This window comes from Poeciliopsis prolifica, unplaced genomic scaffold, assembly GCF_027474105.1.
Source record: "Poeciliopsis prolifica strain line A6 unplaced genomic scaffold, Auburn_PproV2 SCAFFOLD007, whole genome shotgun sequence".
Taxonomy (NCBI): Eukaryota; Metazoa; Chordata; class Actinopteri; order Cyprinodontiformes; family Poeciliidae; genus Poeciliopsis; species Poeciliopsis prolifica.
The window spans coordinates 13,630,572-13,650,670 of NW_026562382.1; the positions used below are offsets into that span (position 1 = coordinate 13,630,572).

At 35.5% G+C, this 20,099-nt stretch overlaps 3 protein-coding genes across 3 annotated transcripts in view; all 3 read left to right on the forward strand.

Moving 5' to 3' along the window:
• The first annotated feature begins 404 nt into the window (after positions 1 to 404).
• On the forward strand, positions 405 to 4,622 carry LOC129361293 (tubulin alpha-1C chain-like). The gene is made up of 4 exons (XM_055032056.1): positions 405 to 528; positions 2,746 to 2,965; positions 3,136 to 3,284; positions 3,436 to 4,622. The coding sequence occupies exons 1-4, from the start codon at positions 526 to 528 to the stop codon at positions 4,408 to 4,410; spliced, it is 1,347 nt and encodes a 448-aa protein (XP_054888031.1). The 5' UTR covers positions 405 to 525; the 3' UTR covers positions 4,411 to 4,622.
• Positions 4,623 to 5,198: 576 nt separating this feature from the next.
• Positions 5,199 to 13,013, forward strand: pofut2 (protein O-fucosyltransferase 2). Its single transcript, XM_055032058.1, has 9 exons — positions 5,199 to 5,398; positions 5,975 to 6,228; positions 6,326 to 6,470; positions 6,666 to 6,776; positions 7,545 to 7,611; positions 7,829 to 7,954; positions 8,821 to 9,001; positions 9,275 to 9,398; positions 11,591 to 13,013. Exons 1-9 carry the CDS (start codon positions 5,223 to 5,225, stop codon positions 11,742 to 11,744), a joined length of 1,338 nt encoding a protein of 445 aa, XP_054888033.1. The 5' UTR covers positions 5,199 to 5,222; the 3' UTR covers positions 11,745 to 13,013.
• Positions 13,014 to 15,085: 2,072 nt separating this feature from the next.
• The window catches only part of abca12 (ATP-binding cassette, sub-family A (ABC1), member 12), a 65,899-nt gene continuing 60,885 nt past the window's right edge, over positions 15,086 to 20,099 (forward strand). The window contains exons 1-6 of the mRNA XM_055032055.1: positions 15,086 to 15,512; positions 16,526 to 16,604; positions 16,752 to 16,845; positions 18,503 to 18,641; positions 19,573 to 19,685; positions 19,880 to 19,950. Coding sequence (XP_054888030.1) covers positions 16,539 to 16,604; positions 16,752 to 16,845; positions 18,503 to 18,641; positions 19,573 to 19,685; positions 19,880 to 19,950 — 483 coding nt within the window. The 5' untranslated portion in view covers positions 15,086 to 15,512; positions 16,526 to 16,538. The remainder of the gene's footprint in view (positions 15,513 to 16,525; positions 16,605 to 16,751; positions 16,846 to 18,502; positions 18,642 to 19,572; positions 19,686 to 19,879; positions 19,951 to 20,099) is intronic.

Below are 20,099 nucleotides of genomic sequence, written 5' to 3' on the forward strand. Positions count from 1 at the left end.
CAAACTACGACCTCTAGTGTTCACAATTTGAATCTAAAAAAATAGTTTTCACTTCCAGTCTGAAAAGGTTTGAGTAGGTTCTGCCCTGCGCCCTATCGGATTTGTCCCGTGCATGTACATCTGGCTCCCTGCGCTGAATGTTATTCCGACTGCGACCCCTGGTGTTTAACAAGCTACACTGCTAATACGACTAAACATCAGTTGTTTTTTTGGTTGGTTTTTTGAGAATGATTTTGGGTTTCATGTATTTATTTCTTCCAGCCAAATGAGTTTGGGTGAGGACTAAAATTTCTAGAAAACCGACCTCAAAACAACATAAAACAACCTCTGCATGCTTGAAATGCACTTCCACGTTAAATGGACAGGTGGGTGTGGCATGCATCTGAGCAGTTCGTGGCAGCTCTTAACTTCACCCACCTGGCAGAACTTACTCACCAGGATCACGTTGAGGGCCGCTGTGAGACTCTACGAAAGCAAAGCTCTGTCTGAAAAAGTCCTCCTTTTTGCCCTTACTCTTCTAAAACCATGGTAAGTATAATCCTGTATCCCTGGTTTAGAGAAATTTTCACTCCAAAGTTTTGTTTGTATGATATCTCTTAAGAATTTGGGTAGATTGTGTTAAAATGATGTGTTTCCGAGTGCCGCCTGCTGAAGCAGGACCCCTCTGTCAGAAATAGTGACCGTCAGGAAAAGCTGACCTGGCTGTGAGAGCAGGTGCTGATGACTTGTCTGTATTGTCATCACCAGGTGATTGGTGAACATTAAAAAGACATCCAATAGATACAAAAATGTCTATTTTCACTCCCAGCACTGCTTAGGTGCATTTTTAAAAGTAGGTATCATTGTAGAGGCAGTGTAGTTAGGTAGTTAGGTGATAAGAACATGATATTTGACAAACCAATTGCAACTAAGGTCATGCAAATAACTCTATAGAACAAAAAATACTTCTTATGAATTAACTGGAATATGTTTCTCCTACAGCTTTAAGAATTAGAATAAATGCCATTTGTGGAAGAACACATTCATGTCTGTTTAAGTTGGACTATCTAGCAGATAAACTTTAGTCATTCCATTGTTTGAAATAATGTTTTCACCATATTTTTCCCTCTGTGTTCTGTTTGCATTGTGTACTGTCAACACAGCTTGTGAGACACAGAATTGCTGTAAATGGCAAATGACATCAGTGTTTACTGAGTACACTGGAGCTGTATGTTTGCCCTGCCAAAAAAAAAAAAGTTCTTCTGATAGATGCATAACATTTAGCTCCTTTGTTATTGGTGTAGAAATTTTTGATAATATACATGTTAAAATTGTAGAGTTGTACAGGAAAAATTCAATCCTCATTTTGACCAGTTGTGTTTAAGATTTCTCCCTTCCAATTCACACCTGATTACTGTTGATTATTTTGGGCAAGGAAAAAAAAAACATTCAGCCTCAGTTCATAATAAATTCAAAACAGGGAACTTTACTTTGGAAATTGGGTGTAGTTAGCAGCTCTTACTATCAGCACTAACTTTGCAGCCTGTTGTAAGCAATAGTGGTTATAGTTCTTACAACCACATGCCACACATGCATTTTAGTCTCAAACATAATCCTGAACTAAGCTTCATGTTGGGCAAGTATAGAGAAATATGCTTACAGCCTCAACACTGTACGGCTGTATTTTCTCAATTACTTATTTGTCAGAGATACAAGGGAGGAGAGATGGAGAGATGCATGTTGCTTTGCACGCTTTTGAAAGCTGAACCGTGTGTAGTTTCAAGAAGAACCGGATTCCGAAGTCGGCTTGGGCGCACCTTACACATACCTTTGAAGAACCGGATTGTATCTTATGCAGCCACACCTCCAAAATGGTCTACTTGTTATTAAAAAGTTTACAGTCGTAGAGAGTTTTTTTTTTTTTAAATCTATCTCTGCATTACTTACTCAGACATGAAAGAATCAACTTACTGCCAGAAATGGTTGAAATTTAGAAGATATGAGTCTAAATTGTAAAATTGCAAAATTATTTTGAAGAGACACCAAGAGTTGCTATACTAAGCTTTTAGGATAACTACCATCCAACTGACTGTCAACTGTTACCCACTATCTGGTCTGTCGGAAGGGAAAGTTGGGCAACATGTAAAAAATAGCAGCATAGTCCTGAAAAAGGTAGAACAGCTGTTGTATGTGACAGAGTCCAGTTCATCCATGTTCTGGGCAGTTTGCATTGAATTGTTTGAAATTTATGGCACAATATTGAAATCTAGAACCAAATAAGAATGCTAAAAGGTGTTTCTTTGGTTAGTAACACCACCCACAATAGTGAAGAACAGAGAATATGGTAATACTTCCCATACCCATACAAGGCTCATCATCAATATATTATTTTTTTATTATCATTAATTATGGACATTAAATAGATAACGAGTGGCAAATTGGTTTAAATAATTTGAATGTTTCCAGGTCTCCCACATGACAGGTGTCCATTTAAATTATTTCCAATGCATGAATAGCAACTGCTGATATGTGGTGTGAGCTCAACCTCTGTATCAGTCAACAAACAGGCACGAGTTCACACCCACTTGTAGCATCTACACGAAATTTAGGGACATCTGCAACCATGATCAGCTTCCACCTACTGGCTGAAATGCATAATAACATTATTTCAAGCCTTTTGAAGTTGCTCTGTAAAGCAGCTTCAAATTTATGACATATATTAGACTCAAATGACATTTTATGTCTACTATCTTTATTATGTTGCAGCGTGAATGCATCTCTGTCCATGTGGGCCAGGCGGGTGTGCAGATGGGAAATAACTGCTGGGAGCTCTACTGTCTGGAGCATGGTATCCAGCCAGATGGCCAGATGGCAAGCAGTTCCCCCACAGGTCCTGATGACTCTTTCACCACTTTCTTTAGTGAGACAGGTGCTGGGAAATATGTCCCAAGGGCAATTTTTGTTGATCTGGAGCCCACTGTCATTGGTCAGTATTTATTTATTTTTTCTAATTTGAAAGTACATTTTTGGAAGATGTTTCCTTCTTTTCTTGAGTTGCATAAATGTCAAATTGAACTACTAAATGTTTGAAAATTGACTATTTTTCACTGAAGAGATTGATCTAACACTCATTCGTTTATTTTTCTAAATTATCAGATGAAGTGAGAACAGGAAAATACCGTCAACTCTTCCATCCTGAAAAGATGATCTCTGGAAAGGAGGATGCTGCGAACAACTATGCCCGAGGTCACTACACTATTGGCAGAGAGATTATCGATCTTGTCCTGGACAGGATCCACAAACTGGTAAGAAACTCAAATCATATTTTTGTTTGGACTTAACTTTTAAGAAAATTACAGAGTGATCGTATCCAATCAGACTCAGCAACAGTCCATATAAGAAATAAAACAAGTTGTTAGAATGGTTTGAACAATAGTTATGTTTCTGCATCTGCAGGCTGATCAGTGCAGTGGTCTCCAGGGATTCTTGGTATTCCACTCTTTTGGTGGTGGAACGGGTTCTGGTTTTACCTCTCTGCTCATGGAAAGACTCTCTGTTGACTTTGGCAAGAAGTCAAAGCTTGAGTTTGCCATCTATCCGGCACCCCAGGTTTCTACAGCAGTAGTGGAGCCTTACAACTCCATTCTAACCACCCACACCACACTGGAGCACTCTGACTGTGCCTTAATGGTGGACAATGAAGCCATCTATGATATCTGCCGCAGAAACCTTGACATTCAACATCCAACCTACACCAACCTGAACAGGCTTATCAGCCAGATTGTGTCTTCAATCACAGCATCTCTCCGCTTTGATGGAGCCCTGAATGTTGACCTGACCGAGTTCCAGACCAATTTGGTGCCATATCCTCGTATCCACTTCCCTCTGGCCACCTATGCTCCAGTTATATCTTCTGAGAAAGCCTACCACGAGCAGCTGTCTGTGGCTGAGATCACAAATTCCTGTTTTGAGCCAGATAATCAGATGGTGAAGTGTGACCCACGTCATGGTAAATACATGGCTTGCTGTCTGCTGTATCGTGGCGATGTTGTACCCAAAGATGTCAACTCGGCCATTGCCACCATCAAGACCAAACGTACCATCCAGTTTGTGGACTGGTGTCCCACAGGGTTCAAGGTGGGGATCAACTACCAGCCTCCAACTGTGGTTCCTGGAGGAGACCTTGCTAAGGTGCAAAGAGCTGTGTGCATGCTGAGCAACACCACCGCCATCGCTGAGGCCTGGGCCAGGCTTGACCACAAGTTTGATCTCATGTATGCCAAGAGAGCCTTTGTCCACTGGTATGTTGGAGAGGGAATGGAGGAGGGAGAGTTCTCAGAGGCTAGAGAAGATATGGCTGCTTTGGAGAAGGATTATGAAGAAGTGGGCGTTGACTCATTTGAGGAAGAGGAGGAAGATGATGAATATTAAAAAAAACCCACAAAATAATGTTATTTATTAAAGAATGGAACCCAAACTTAAAAATATTTGATTTCTATCAATCACTATTTTAAACTGCATCTAGACCTCTTTTTATTGTCACAGTGAAGTTCTGTTTTTTTGTGTGTTTGGCTGTTTTTTTTTCTTCATATCAAAACATTAAAACATATTAATCTTATTTTTGACTTTGTTGTTCCTCAATAAATACTCATGTCGAAGAAAATAATTTGTTTGTGTTTGTACTATATTCCCATAGTCTTATGTCTTTAATGGCTTGTCTTTACAACCCAATCACAATCCATAATCTGAAACGGCTTTCCCTCTTAGTCTTTAGCTACAAGCATTCAAATTGAGCTTAGGTTTTGTGGCATAACAATTTGAGTTATAAAAATAAGTATTCGTATCATTTAACAATTTTACTTCATATCTTACATTAAGCATTGGCTCTGCATTTCGTCTAACATGATTAAACTTGATTTATTAATTATTCTCACCTTGAAAATTAATCCTAATGTATCTATTTAAATTACATTTCATGTCTAACTGGGAGGAGAAGGAAGGAAAAATAGAACATACTTTTAGATTAAAGAGAGCAATGTTTATCTTCATAATGCAAAATTTAAAAAATAGAATTTAATGGACGTAAGTAATATTGCTACACACTAATGTGCAGTAGATGGCGTACTCATCTAAAAGTTGCTTGCGATCCGCCATAATAGAAAAGAGAAAGAAGAAATGATTACTAGTTGCTCAGCAACTACAGACGCTTTCCCAGCTTCCGGAAATGCGTGGCTGGGAGGAAAATGGCGTTTCGCCCACTGAATATACCTCTTGTATGTGTGGCATCAAAATATTCGTTTAGCCCTTTCTTTTTGTCTATTTTCGTCGCCTTTGCAGCGTTACAAACAATAACATCTGAAGACGTGTTTAGTGCGAGCCGCACGGCTTCATTGTCAGTCTCTGCAGCCAGGGATCTTCGGTGAGTTTATTGTCCTAGCTTGTCAGAAATGCTTTCTTGAAGATTGTCGCTTTTTCTTTACTAGCTGATGTTTATTTGATTTATACTTCACTATTTGGCAACAATCTTTGATTTTTAAGTGTTTGTCTCGTGTCTATCAAACATTCATGAGCGTATTCGAGCCCTCTTCCTCTGATACACGACTCCATTAAAAAAGTTGTTAATTTTATCTCTTTCTACCTGTACGACTTATAAAACCTTTTTATGTGTGTGCCTGCATAGGTTAACCAAACATCATTGTGCTGTATATGTATTCGGCATCGATAATGAAAATATTATTTCACAGACCTTAATCTAAACTTAGTCTGAATTCGTTCCTACAGTTGTAAAATTGCCTGCAATGGTTGAAAACTTGTTTTTTTGTCCATCGTGGATTATTCAAAAGGTTTAATATTCGATCAGACCTAATCTTATGATTTATAATAAAACTATAAGCAAAATTTAAACTTGATCTACAATCAGTTAAACTTTACAATTTAGTACTTATTGTAAAGTTAGTACTAAAATGTGTCTTTATATATATTTTTTACATATCAGGTACCTTTTATATGACGTAAACCCACCTGAAGGGTTTAATTTGCGAAGAGATGTCTACATCCGCATGGCCTCACTGGTCAAGACTTTGAGGAAAGAAGGGGGTGACTGGGTATTGGTCCTCCCCCCGTGGGGTCGAATTTATCACTGGCAAAGTCCTGATATCCACCAGATTCGTATCCCATGGGGAGAGTTCTTCAGCCTGACCAGCCTGCAAGCCAACGTACCTGTTATTGAGTATGAGGAATTCATTGCTGGTGAGAACAATTTGCACATTTAAACATTTTAAACCACTATTGATGTAAATGTCAACTCCAGTGTGCTAAGCAGAATTTGTTCCCTTTCTCAATTTAGAAAATGGGGGTCCTTTCATAGACCAGGTGCTTGTGCTACAGAATTATGCCGAGGGATGGACTGATGGAAAATGGGAGGAAAAAGTTGATGAGCGTGCATGCATTGAGAAGCTACTGTACACCAAAGACAAACAGGGCTACTACAGGTAAAAAATTAATACAATATAGATAAAGTTTTCATAGTCCATGACCAAGACGCTATGTGTAATATTCACCAGCTTGAAAGCACAGTAGAAATAATGAAGAATAAATGTCAAGTAAATAAATTTATCTTGATGAAATGTTTAATCAGACTTGTAGAAACAAGCTCTTTTTCTGCCCTACTCCGTGTGTTTCTGCAGGGGATGGTTTTGGGGCTATGAAGAAACAAGAGCCCGAAATGTGACATGTTTATCAGCTCAAGGCCATGCATCCATCATGGCCCCAGTTCTTCAGAAAAACTTCACAGCAATGTAAGTCCGCAAATATATTTCACATTCTGCAAACATAAATACTTTCTGAAATACCATATACCATTACACATTCTCAATCCAAAAAATGATAAAATCCAAAGAAAAGTAAATATTGAAGCATATTGGATAGAATGATAGAACACATAATGCTCAAATACATTGCTAATCATTACTTATAGAGCATGGGGTGAATCAGTTTTGTTTGAATTTACTGTTAAATTGTTGAAACTATGTGATGATCTCACTTTTGCACTGAAGATGTTCCAGTCAGTTTTTCAGAAATCAGAATCCTCCAGTTTTCCTTGACTGACATATCAGTAATCAGCAGCTAAGATACCAGAAAAAAAGTTTCTTTTCTTCATTTTTATTTTTTGTTATCACATCTAAGAATGCTCACCAATGTGCATGTACTTTGATGCACATCTTGACAATAATTAATGAAAGTCTGATCAAAGTTAGAGGCATATGCTGTGATGCATAAATTAGAATTATTTTGTAATTCCTTTATTTACTTTGGGATACAAAACTTCTATTATTATTTGGACCATAAAATTGAAATCTAACTAAAAATGGTTGTACAACTACTGAGAAAGATTAGATGTAAAATTCCTTAAAGAGTTATCCACCTTTGTTTGTGTCCGGGGAATAATGATCTGAATTTTTTTTTATTGTTTTACTGTGGTGTGTCTCTGTTTGTTCTCCTTGACCTTACTGAAACTCAGACTGAATCAACTTGTTTGGGCATTGTTGTGATGTATTTTTTTTTAGCTCAGTCATGCTTGACAGAGCAGAGACTCTCCTACATGATCACTATGCTGGAAAAGACTACTGGAATGTAAGTAGCACTACCTCAGTATTAGATGTTTTGGTCTTCAAAAGGTTGATTTTTGTTTCTTTTTTTTCCCCCTTAATTTACGTTGATGTTGACCTATTCTAGGGCAATGCTCTTCTCTCTCTGAGAAAGAACATGTAACCTTTATTTGCATGCTTGCTATTGGATGTTTTCTGTTAGATGATAACAGAGATATTTACCTTTATTTCACTTCATTTAGACGCGGCGCAGCATGGTTTTTGCCAAGCACCTGCGACTCATAGGGGATGATTTCAGAGCAAAATATCTGAACTCCACAGATGACACCGACCGTACACTATTTAATGAAAACTGGACCCACATGAAAGTGAGTATTCACAACCTTGTGGGGGAATATATTTGTCTCTTTCAAGTAGATGGGTTATATAATGTATTGAACTATATAATAACCACTATCTTGTTTGACAAGAAAACAGAAGTTATGATTGCATGGGATGGACAATTTGCAATACAAACAGAAATCAGCTAAGTATACTTTATCTTAGAAAAAAGTAAAAGAGACAAATCTTTGTTAGAATATATTTTTTTCACAGCTTTCAATCTACAATAATTCCATTTCATTAAATTTTGAAATGTCAATAAAACACATTGTGATGCTCTCATGATGAAGCAGTAAAGTTTCATTCATGCTAGCAGTTTTTATCATTTAAGAACATTTGGAGATCTCAATTGGAGGCCATTTTAGATCATCAATACTTCTTTTTCTAGTTGATGATGAACAATAACATATTGTTCATCAATAGTTATCTCATTACTTATTGAACCAGCAAATTCTGCAATTTGAGGGGGTGTCAAATCGCAGCACTGATTTCGGCACAACCCCAGGGCTGAAAATATCCTGATTATATAGGAATTATGGTTTTTCATATATTTCATATACAGAACAACAAATCCCAGTATGTATTTTGTTATAATATAGCCACACAAAATAATGTAGAATTGTGAAGTAGAAAGAAAAGCAAATAACCAGAGACATTGTGCAACACTGTGGAAACATATTGGCAGCATCATGTCAAAAGTGTGCCTTTTTTTCTTAGCAGACCTAGCTTACTGTAACATAAGTCTATATTGTTGCTCTACATAGCTGTTAAATACTGTATTTAAATACATTTATGCAGAGCAGAGCTAGCAATAATTCAACAATTTAAAGTTGTTCCTTTAAATTCCTATCAGTCCAAGCCTGGGTCTGCTCTAGGAGGTCCATATATTGGGGTTCATCTTCGCAGGAAGGACTTCATCTGGGGTCACAGAGATGATGTGCCCAGCCTGAAAGGGGCAGTCAAAAAGATACGCAGCATGATGAAGAAACACAAGCTTCAGACAGTATTTGTTGCAACTGATGCAGATGGAGAAGGTAATGGCAGACCAGCTTATATTGAAAGAACTAAGTCTATCAAAATAATGTGTATTTTTTTCATTCATTTATCCATTACCAATTGCTTTCAGACCTCTGTTCCTAAATATTATTTCTGCTAACTGTTATTTGTTTTTTGTTTTTTTTGTGATTACATGCAAAATCTAATCCATTAGTCTTTTAGATCATGTTTGATTCAAAAGCAAATAAATCCCATAAAAGTTACAAAGACAACAGAACAAGCAAGTGGTAATAATCTTATTTTCCATGTAGAACTGAGAGAGCTGAAAAGGTTGTTGCCAGACATGGTGCGGTTTGAGCCACCCAAAGAGGATCTGGAGCTGCTCAGAGATGGAGGAGTGGCTATTATTGACCAGTGGATATGTGCTCATGCAAGGTAATTTCCTTTGACAGGTTGTACTTTACTTTATTAGTTTTTTTTAGAGCTTAAAAAAAAACTGTAGACACTTTGAAATTCCTGCCTAGTAACCATTTTGAAATGAGGCAGTGTAACATTTTTCAAATATGCAGACACACATACAGACCCACTAACCTTTAATTTTACCAGAAGACATAAGTAAATTACATGTTCATTTGAAACGTTTTTTAATGTGATTGGCAAGCTGTTAGACCCCATATTATTACTGTAAAGTCTTTTTTTTTTACTTGTATTTGCAATAATACTGAGGTTTTGACCATTTCTAAAACTTGCAAAGCATCATTGCCAGATCAGGTGTTTAATGAGAGTTAAATTCCTCTGTTATTTACAAAACAAAGTGAAATGCAGTTATCATAGTTTGGTATGGTTTTTTTTATGTTAATGAGATCACATTACTTTTCACTTATTTTTTATTTATTTAATGGCTAAAGTGTTGGTCGTATACTAACAGTTGTCGGTATATTCCACATTTAAATTGTTGATTATCAGCATTATGGTCAAATTGCAAATGGTAGGCTTTAAGTTAAAACAAATTTGATAAGAACTGCATGTAAAACTAAAACACGGACAGCTTATGAGTTGCGACTGGTAAAATGCACAACAACAATTGCTTTGTTACATGAGGGCATTGTTTTAGGACATGTGATAAGTTGCTAAAGCATTGTGTTGCACTAGACCAATGTTTCAGGTTATAAATGGTAAGCTCATAGTCTGTACTGAGATCTGCCAGCCACATTTTCAGATTGTCAGTAAAGATCATCCAACTTGGTAAGCTGGTCAGGGTGACTCATGCTTAGGCCTGTCACGATAACAGATTTTGCTGGGCGATAAATTGTCTCAAAAATTATTGCGATAAACAATCATATTGTTTGAAGACCTTTTTACATTGATTTAATGGAAATTACGTAATAATACATGCGATTTCCTGCAAAAGATAGATACACTTTACTTTCAAAAGACACTTAACACTGGAACTGATACACAAAATAAATAAAACAACCAAAACCAAAAATAAAATCGATTCTTAGTCTCTATTAATAATAAATGTACTTGAATAAAAAGTACATTTAAAAAAAAAAAAAACATACTTCTTTAGAACAAATCTACAAAATATAATATAAATACTGCATCCAACCAAAAGAGTGCAGATTATGAAGTCTGTATAGTATATTGCCCTTCAGTAATTATTAGATTTAAATAGAGAAGACATCAGACTCAAACTACAGTATTTTTTCTACCCCGAACGACAATCTTAGAACGTGATTCGTTCTAAGATTGTCCCTTGTGTGTTACGGTAGATCGTCGTGGCCGCTCCGATCTAAATCAAGGATTTATCCAGACTGGGAGCATAAAGCAGCCTGTTGAATGTGACTAGTAGCCAATCAGAAAGCGCAGATTCTCCTCGTGCTTTCTGAGGGGAAACACGGAGGGCATCCCGAACAGCTGACACGGTGCAACCCGAAGTCCAGCAGACATCGGAAACAACATGAATGTTTATTCAACAGTTCGTGCAAAGAAAATATAAATAACTAGGGGAGGAGTTGGAGCAAAATTTCTACCAGAAAACCCGGTAACTTTTCAGCTGTTCTTCGTTAACGTGACATAAATAGGTTATAATGATTTTCATTCAGTCAGACTGACACTCGCCACATGCATTGCAGGTAGATTGTAGTAAGGAATTGATTAATGCCTGGTTTCAAAATTAGTGAACTGGACTTATTATTTTGTGTCCATTGTTGGACACAACACGGTTTCGATCGAACCGTTATACCGAGGTTTTCTGTCGGCTAATGTGTCTCTCAGGTTTTGATAATGGGCCGACAATCCGCGACATCAGATTGTGCAGCGCGCGCTGGGCATTATACGAAGGAAATAAGGAAGAGAGGGTCAGTAGAGAGCACCGGAGTTGAGCCTTTTTTCATTCAGTGTCATCAACAGTAAGAGATGACACGATATAGCCGATAATTAAAATGAGGTCGATAGTTTTAACTTATCGTGCGATTAATTGACTTATCGTTTATCGTGACAGGCCTAACTCATGCTGTTACTCACCACAAGTGACATTCTCAAACACCTTTGTAGTCTTTTGTTCATCCATTTGCTGTTTCTTCACAGTTTTGCTTAATCGATCTTTAATTGATTGTTTCCAGGTTCTTCATTGGGACATCAGTTTCCACCTTTTCTTTTCGGATTCACGAAGAAAGAGAAATCTTGGGGTTTGATCCTAAAACCACATACAACCGATTCTGTGGAGACTCTGAGAAACAATGTGAACAGCCCACACACTGGAAAATTGTTTATTAACTTTACCTCCACCTCTTCTGAAGCACAAGTGCCAAAAGCAGTATTACAATGGAAGGATTTATGAAAGAAGTTCTGTTTGGGTATTTTTTATGATTTCAGTGTTAGATGGCCATTGTATTTTTACTTTGTGCTTACAAGGCTTAAGTTCTGCTCCTCAACAGTGTAGGCATCATAAATTTAATTTATATATAGTTTTATTTAGATCAATGGTCTGTGAATCTTTCATAAAAGGGTATTGTATTTCATGCATTATATTTCTAACTCGCAAGTGGAGTGAATTATGTCAAGTGGAGACTGAGACTAGTGTATGACTGTATTTGATTTAGATTTGATATTATCAAAAATGTTTTTTACTGTTTAAGAATTCTGGAGTATTTTAAGATCAATGTATAAAAAAAATCAAAAGTACGTCAAGAGGAAGGAATCAAAGCTTGCTTGGTGTAAACATCTACCATTCAATAAAGATTTGTTTACAGAAAGTGTATATGCATAACTAAAATTATTATTTTTTATTCCTAAAAAAGCAATGTAAATCAAATGATTAAAGATTTCATATTATGTTTTTTTTTCTAGGCACATACTTAAATTTAAAGCACTATCAATTAGACATGTTATCTTCAGCTCTAATTTTTTATTTTTTTAATGAAAAAATGTATAAATCATGACATCATCATGATATATACATCAGTGATGTATACATCAGGAAAAATATATTATTTTTTCTGTCAAGGAAAAATGATATATAATGATAAAATAATACTGCTATTTTCACCCTGTGGTTTGTTCTATAAAGTATCTATTTTTCCTTTAGCTTAAACAATTCTGATTATTTTTTCTTCAAAATCGCTGAATTTTTACATTTTCCCATTCAAATGCTCAGAAGCGAAGCCGATGAGGCAGACCCGAGTGAAGTTGGCTCCCACCTTCTTCAAATCAGACAAAATTGGTGTCAAATGTTTGTGCTGGATTGTGCAGCAAAAAAAAATTGTTTGTGCTGCTTTATGTTTATGACTAAAAACCATAAGGTGTTAGCAGGACTGAAAGAAAACACTGTAGTTACTTTGGTGATGAGGTTTCAACCTTTTACAAAGTAATGGCTTTATGTCACCTATGACCCTGTAAGGCTCAACAATAAAGCTTTCTGTTGCTCATGCTGAAGGTAAATTGCTGTAACCTCTGCTGATAAATGAAAAGAATGTGTTTGTTGTTCGGCCTGCTCCTCTTTCTGGAACTTCCTTCGACATAAAGTAAAAGCTCAGTGCAAACATACTCATACTTATGTGTCTTTGTATAAGGAAACATGAAACTTAAAATTTTCCATTCACCTTTGTACTCTGAACTCTTACCCTTAGTCTTTGTATTATTGTGGACTCTTATTCTAAAACAGCTTTCATCATTAATCAGACAAGGGAATTGTTGGGAAGGGAAAAATGTCTCAGTTTTTCCCCCATGACTTATCCCAGTGGATTCTCCTAGTTTACAGTGTAACTAATCCCAGTGGAGAAATATACCTTTTCAACAACAGCTTACAAAATGATGGTGTGTATGTGATGCTGCCACCCCACACTATAGCAACAAGACTACGATGTGGCAGCTACGTTGAGCCAGCCTGGTTAAATCCAGCCCCTTGTGAGCCTATAAAGAAATTCTACCAGAGACAATCCAAGTCAAGGGGAGAAAGCTCAGAATGTGCTGCAAGTGAGAATTTTTTCTAGTGAAATTGCACAGGAAGGCAGTGGCTATGCTAATGTTGTTATAATTAAAGATATCTTTCTCTTGATGAAATCCCACAAATTCTCAGAGGTTTCAATTCCCAGATTATTTAAACAAGAAGTGATACTATTATGAGCAGGTTCCAAGTCGTGTTGGCAAATTAAATAAGCATCTCGTAAAGCAACCTGTACTGGCTTTTATCAAAGTTAACACCAGCATAACCAACAGCAGCAAGTAATATGACTTTATAAATTATTTCTAAAAACTATGGAAACTTATTTTTGTAACTCAAGTAAATTAATTCTGTAGCTGCAAAGATTCTATTTCTGCATTGAAAATATTTCTACATTTAATGACTGTAAAATTTAATTTATGTGAAGAAAGTTAAGTTGTTTTTAAAATGAATTTCCAAACCTCAAAGTTTGGCTTACTTCTTTTGGTATTCAATCATGTTCAATTTAAATATTCATTCTGGTGAGGCTTGGTTAACAGATTAAAGATACCATTTGGAAATGACAACCTACATGCAAATATGAAACATAGTTTTCATAAAGTCCACATTCCTGTATTAAAACAGATTTTGTTATGTGTATAATGTAACATTCTAATCTAAAATATCACATTTTCATTAGGTGTAAGGGGAGGCTCGTCATAGTGAACAGAAATAAAGGCTTGGTGAATTAAGTTAAAAAAATGGGCCTGTTAATAATATTCTAATTCATTTAATATGACTGTATTTATTTATTCACTTTGATATACCATTCTTCAAAATCTGTTCGCTATTAAGACAAGTTAATTCTTGTTCAAAATAATAACTTTTGAGTATAGTTACACCTTGCTTCACTGAATCTGTGGCACCCTTTAACCCTCATGTGATATCATCATAAAAAAACCAGTCTATCTACCGTAATGATGAATGTATTCTTGATGTTTTGCAAAGCAAAGATGTCAAGTGACCCCTGTAACTACACAAGGCCCAACCCTGAACCTTCCAGTTGCTCATGTTGTTGCAGAAGAGCTGAAATGAAAAGAATGTCTTTGTTGCTCAGCTTGTTTGACAGCTGCCAGGATTAGATAAAAATTCAGAGCAACGTCATGTTGTTATACAACTTCTGTTTAAGGAAACATGGTTCAACTTAAATTACGTGCTTTCCATTTTGTTTTTCTTTTTTCTGAAATCCTGCCCTTTTTCATTGTATAGTTGGCTACTCCATTTCTAAATACTTTTTTTCTTTTGTCAGTTACTTTACAGTAATTTAGTGTTTGTATATCTTGTTTCTTAGCTATTGAGGAGAAATGATTTTTCCCACTGGATTCTTCCTGTGATAATGTGTGACTAATTCCTCTGGAGAATTTTGCTGCCTCAACAACAGCTTACAAAATGATTGGGCGTAACTTGATGCTTTTGTACCCCTTTGGACTATGTAGAATAATAGCACAGTTGCCTTATAACTCTTGTCTTCTGTCATCTAAGATATGTTACACATCTCCTTTCCCATAAGTCTGTTTTACCCATAGGCTTATAATTTTAGAATATATTCTTGTGCTTATCATTGCTTATATACATGATATAGTGTCTTCTATAAATCTACAATATACAAGCCCTTGATTTTAATTTTTTTTTTTTTTTAAAAGCTCCTCTACTTGTTCTGTATTTCTAAGTATGTCTGTTTGTTCCCAGAAGTAATGCAGGCATTTTTTTTTCTTTTCTTTTTTTCATTGTTTAGAACACAGTAAGCGTACACACCCTTTCACAGATCTACTGGCACAAAGGAGGTGCTTGTCATCCTCAGGACAACTAAGAGCGTTTAATGAAACGAGAATTGTTACAGCCTCAAGCTCTGCGGAGACACAGAGGGAACGTTTTGGGTTCTGAGTTTTAGATTTTTACCTGTTTTGAGGGAAATTTTCTCAGTTTACTTTAGTCAACGACTGATGGAAAGGACCTCTTGCTAGGGGGTTATCTCCTGTGGCAAGATGTCCTTATTAATGAGCTCGTGGACTTCACACAGATAGCAAACGATTTAACAAATTTACAAGGACAACAGTGCTCAGGTAGGTCAAAACACTATTCTTATAAGTTGGATTATCTAGCAATAGCTTATGAATGTTTAGCTCATGAATCAATTCTAAATGCTGATTTATTTAAAAAAGAAGAAAACAAGAGTTCACATTTATTTATGTATTTGTTTCTTGATTATGTTCAACTACTTTAAAATAATTTTGGTGCTTTTGTTGAAAAGGCTTTTCTTTGAAGAGGTCTTGAAAACGCTTATGTCAATTTATCTGTTTTTACATTCATCGAATTGATTACTTTTAAAGTAGACTAGATACAGCTGATACAGTTTCTCCAGTAGCCATGACCACATAAAAGACTAAAATTGTGTGAAAAAATCTTTTATTACATGGCATTGCACTTGCTTTTGTGCTTAAAAGTAATCTGTCAATAATATACAATTTAAGTGAAATAAAGAAAAGTTTTATACTCCTGGCATTTTGGAAAACCATTTTCAGAATTGTTGATTAGCTTCTTGATTGTTTCCACTAGGATATATCTAATACCATTATATAATTACGGTGATGTCAAGCCCACTTTGATATCATCCTTAATTTGAGCTCCCCTCCACACAACCTTCAAAACACCTTCAACGTATCTGTAGAGGAATCCCTAAAGGTTTAGGTTCAGATTAAGTCTGAAGGAAATTGTCACTCTCAGACAACTGTCTCATTTACATATGAGACTGTTTGTTTGATTAGAGAATTAAACTTGCTAGCACCAAAATCTCCTCTGGGTACAATAAAAACACAATTTAAGTACCAAAGGTACTGGCACCACAGTATGAAAACCATTTAAATGGCTAATTATGAAAATATGCTTTGAATTTCAGTCCTGAAATAATTTATCCACCGTGGTTCTTCAGTATAAATATGTTTTAGCTGAAAACAAAACTCTACTAAGAAACAGTAATGCTACTGCTTTTAATAAACTTCCATTTATTTTAGCCTAAAAGTGACAATGGGAAAGTCACTGAATCAATGTGTATTTATCTTTTGTTGACTTTTTTTAGCCTCTCTGGTCCCATGGCGTTCTTCAGACAGCTGAAACTTCTTCTTTGGAAAAATGGACTGGGCATCATCAGACAGCCGGTGGGTAACTTTCCAATGTAGTGGTGGCTTTCACTTAAATATTTACATGAAGAAAAAAAACAGAGTAGATCTTATGTAATTTTGTGTTCTAGAAATTAACGTAGTTATAATTGATTGCCATTAATGACACCGACGATGTCATCCTAGTTGTGGTCCATCACTCTGATTGGCTGGCCTTTGATCATCTTCATCCTCATTGCTGTGACTCGGGACCATTTCCCTCCGATCGTAAAAAACACATGTGAGTATAAAACTGGAGCAAATAAAGTATTTCAGAATCCCAAGCAAATCAAATAAAGGTATTGGAAAAGCAAATGTCATTACATTGAGATCATATAAAAATGCTGAAGGCAGAGGAGTGAAATAAAATCAATGTTTTTATTCTGTTTCTAGCCATTCTTTATGGTAGATTACACATTTTCACCCCCCAAAAAAGAATAAATAAAATGTATCTTACATATATTACATCTAATAGCTTTTCAAGTATTGTTAAACATGTTTAATTGAAGATATTTAAAATAAAACACAGGATTAGTGGAAATTTAGCTGAAGTCCTGGAAAGTTTTTATAAAGGACTTACTTAAAGTTGAGAAACCAAATTTAAAATGTGCATGACTTACTGAGCTGCTATTCAGTGTAGGACTCTGGATTGACATCTTGAAGGTCAGTTGCTGGATGTTCCAGGGTTGAGTTTCTCAATCAGAGCAAACAAATGAAGAATTAAACTCAAAGACCAACTCCTAAAGCTTGTTACACAACTATTGACTTGACATTTGAATGCTTTTATTTATTTAAATCCTTTGGGTATTTGTACTTAAGAAAGGAGTGGCACACACATTCCTTTGAGTGTTCATAGTCGAATTTGTTTCATGTTAAGGGAGAAAAATTATCTAGTGTTTTGGTTACCAGGTATTGAAATGGCTCCAGCTTAAAATAATTATTGATAGTGATGGTGGTAATAAAGTAAACTGCATACTTCAATATATCAGTGTTTATGATCTGGATTAAAAATGTATTGCTAAATAACACCAAGGAAAGAGTCCATGCTTTCACATAAACAGCTGACCAACTTCCTTTTGTTTGTCCAACCTGTTATGGAAAGATTATATTTAATAACAACACACACTTGAAACCTGATCATCTCTGTGGCTTTGTATACAAAAAAAAAAGACAGCCACTATATTATTAGGACATTTTCTATATTTGCATAAGAACATGCAAATATAATATATATATTTAATATTTTATTTATATCTATAACAGTAACTCTGTTGACTAAGTGTCTTTAAAAGTTAACTATATATTTATGAATACATGGTTTTTGTTCTTTTTATGTGGCTTTCATGAGTTTTTCATTTTCATCAATTAACTTCTACTTGTGTCAACACTCTATTTTCTCAGTAAAACTGGGCATGTAAAAGCAGATAAAAGCTGTGACGTTTCATGGAATTCAAGTTTGTCATGAGTCACTTGTTTTCTCTGGGTTTGACAATGTCTCATACAAACACTGTGAATGTCGCTGAGAAAACACTGAGCTACCCAGAATGAATACCAGGAAAGCATAGTTCAATCAATGTAGTGGTGATGGCTGGTTGGCAGTAATTTGATCTTCCTGGTTGTCACATGTCATTTTCTTTTGTTTTCCATTGTACCAAAGCTGAGATTGTTTTCTTGACAAAAGGTGGTGTTGGTTTTGCAGTGAGGGGAATAAAAGTGATGTAGCACTGACACGATAGACTAAAACCTTTTATCCATAACATTTTTTTCTCATTAAATGTTCTTTCAAAATGAATCATGAGAAATAAATAACTTCTAGTGTTTGTTACTAATATACTCGTTAAAGGTTTTACTTAAAAACATCTACATCCAACTATAACATTTTTCTAACTCTCTTCTAGGTCATGTTGGACCAAGGAACCTACCAAGCACAGGCTTTTTTCCTTTCCTGCAGACCCTTCTTTGCAACACAGACAGCAAATGTCACAACACATCCCACCTGGTGCACTCAACTTCATCAAAGACATCAAGAAATCGAAGGTAAGCTGTCTGTTACATTACTTTACCTTTACAAATATGCTTTGTGTGCTCACCGCAAATGAATCTTTTATAGAAGAAACTGGCTCTGATCCTTTTTCTCTGGCTACAGTTCTTTACTTATCAGTTCTGTTCTTTTTTCTATTTTATATTTTTAAATTGCTTTTTTGACATAAAGATTTTTTATTTGATTGACAAAGCAGAAGAAACAAGTTGCATGCCATTTGTTGGAATGAGAATAGCTGGTAGAAAAAACTGTTTGTGTTGTCGTTAAGGTTATCTGCATTCAGTTTGTGTCCAGTTATATAAAACGCCTGACCTTACTTTTCTCTTAAAGTCTTTTCTATGAGTAAACAAAGATGTTGAATTTTCATTATAATCATTACCAATCAATCCTTTTTATTCAGACACAAACATAGTCCATAATAACCAAAAATAAACAGAACAACATAAAGACGATAAATATAACCAATAATCATTGTCATTATATTTTTTTGAGATTTACGTATATAAAATCATGCAAAATCTAGAAAAAAACTGCAGTTTAACATCTGAATAACAACTATTACGCACAATATAGACTAGTATACTCGCTCTTGTTTTATGGCTCATTGATTACCCAGCTTGGGAGACATTTCATTTCATTTACAGTCAATGCACAATACTTATGAAAAAAATGTCCTTCTGCTTCTTCAAAATATTTGTGGTGGACTTTCTTGGATTTTGGGTTATTTAGTGGCTGTGTTAACTATCTAATGTAGAGCTGGTGACAATAGCAGCTTTCCCATTACAAATATGCACAAGACTTTGTCAATATTAATGTTGAAGACATACCATTTCACAGGTGTGCCCGTTAATGGGAATGATTGTTTTTATTGTTCTGAAAATCAATTTATAACTCTGATGTAATTTCATTTTGTTATTTGTTTCACAGGTCTGCTCCTCTATTGGCAAGTTTGATGCAAGGAAAGGAGTTTTTCCAGGCTTTCCCCAATGACACTCAAAATGACCCTGCTAAGTTGGTTAAGTTCCTGGAAAACATTATTGGTATGTTATTAATTTACATACACTTCTGTTGTACTGTTTTTTGTTGTCATAATGAAGGTAATTACTCACTGCATTAGTTAAGATTTGCTTATACAGGAAAGTATAAGTCTTAGGAACTTGACTTTACTATTTGGTATTCAGATTATTGTATTGACTTCGACATTCTCCTTGAACTGTGGATTTATATTCTAAAGGTTCATCTCACAGAGCCAACTATACAAATGTTCCTCTCATGGGTCCCCTCAACACCTCTCTGCCCGATCAGGTGAGTGTAATGACAAGATGTAATGACAGGAATATATCAGACTTCTCAGTCGTTTGTATATCTCAAGAAATATAATGTGCATACTCTTTAGAGGATAGATAAGTTTATGAAAAAAAGAGATGCTAAAACTTCTCTCATTGGCTTGAAAG

Coding starts and splice junctions, on each gene's coding strand:
- LOC129361293 (XM_055032056.1), top strand. Junction 2,966..3,135: donor TCTGGAGCCCACTGTCATTG/GTCAGTATTTAT, acceptor CTAAATTATCAG/ATGAAGTGAGAACAGGAAAA. Junction 3,285..3,435: donor TGGACAGGATCCACAAACTG/GTAAGAAACTCA, acceptor CTGCATCTGCAG/GCTGATCAGTGCAGTGGTCT.
- pofut2 (XM_055032058.1), top strand. CDS start 5,223: ATGGCGTTTCGCCCACTGAATATACCTCTTGTATGTGTGGCATCAAAA. Junction 6,777..7,544: donor CAGAAAAACTTCACAGCAAT/GTAAGTCCGCAA, acceptor ATTTTTTTTTAG/CTCAGTCATGCTTGACAGAG. Junction 9,002..9,274: donor AACTGATGCAGATGGAGAAG/GTAATGGCAGAC, acceptor TTTTCCATGTAG/AACTGAGAGAGCTGAAAAGG.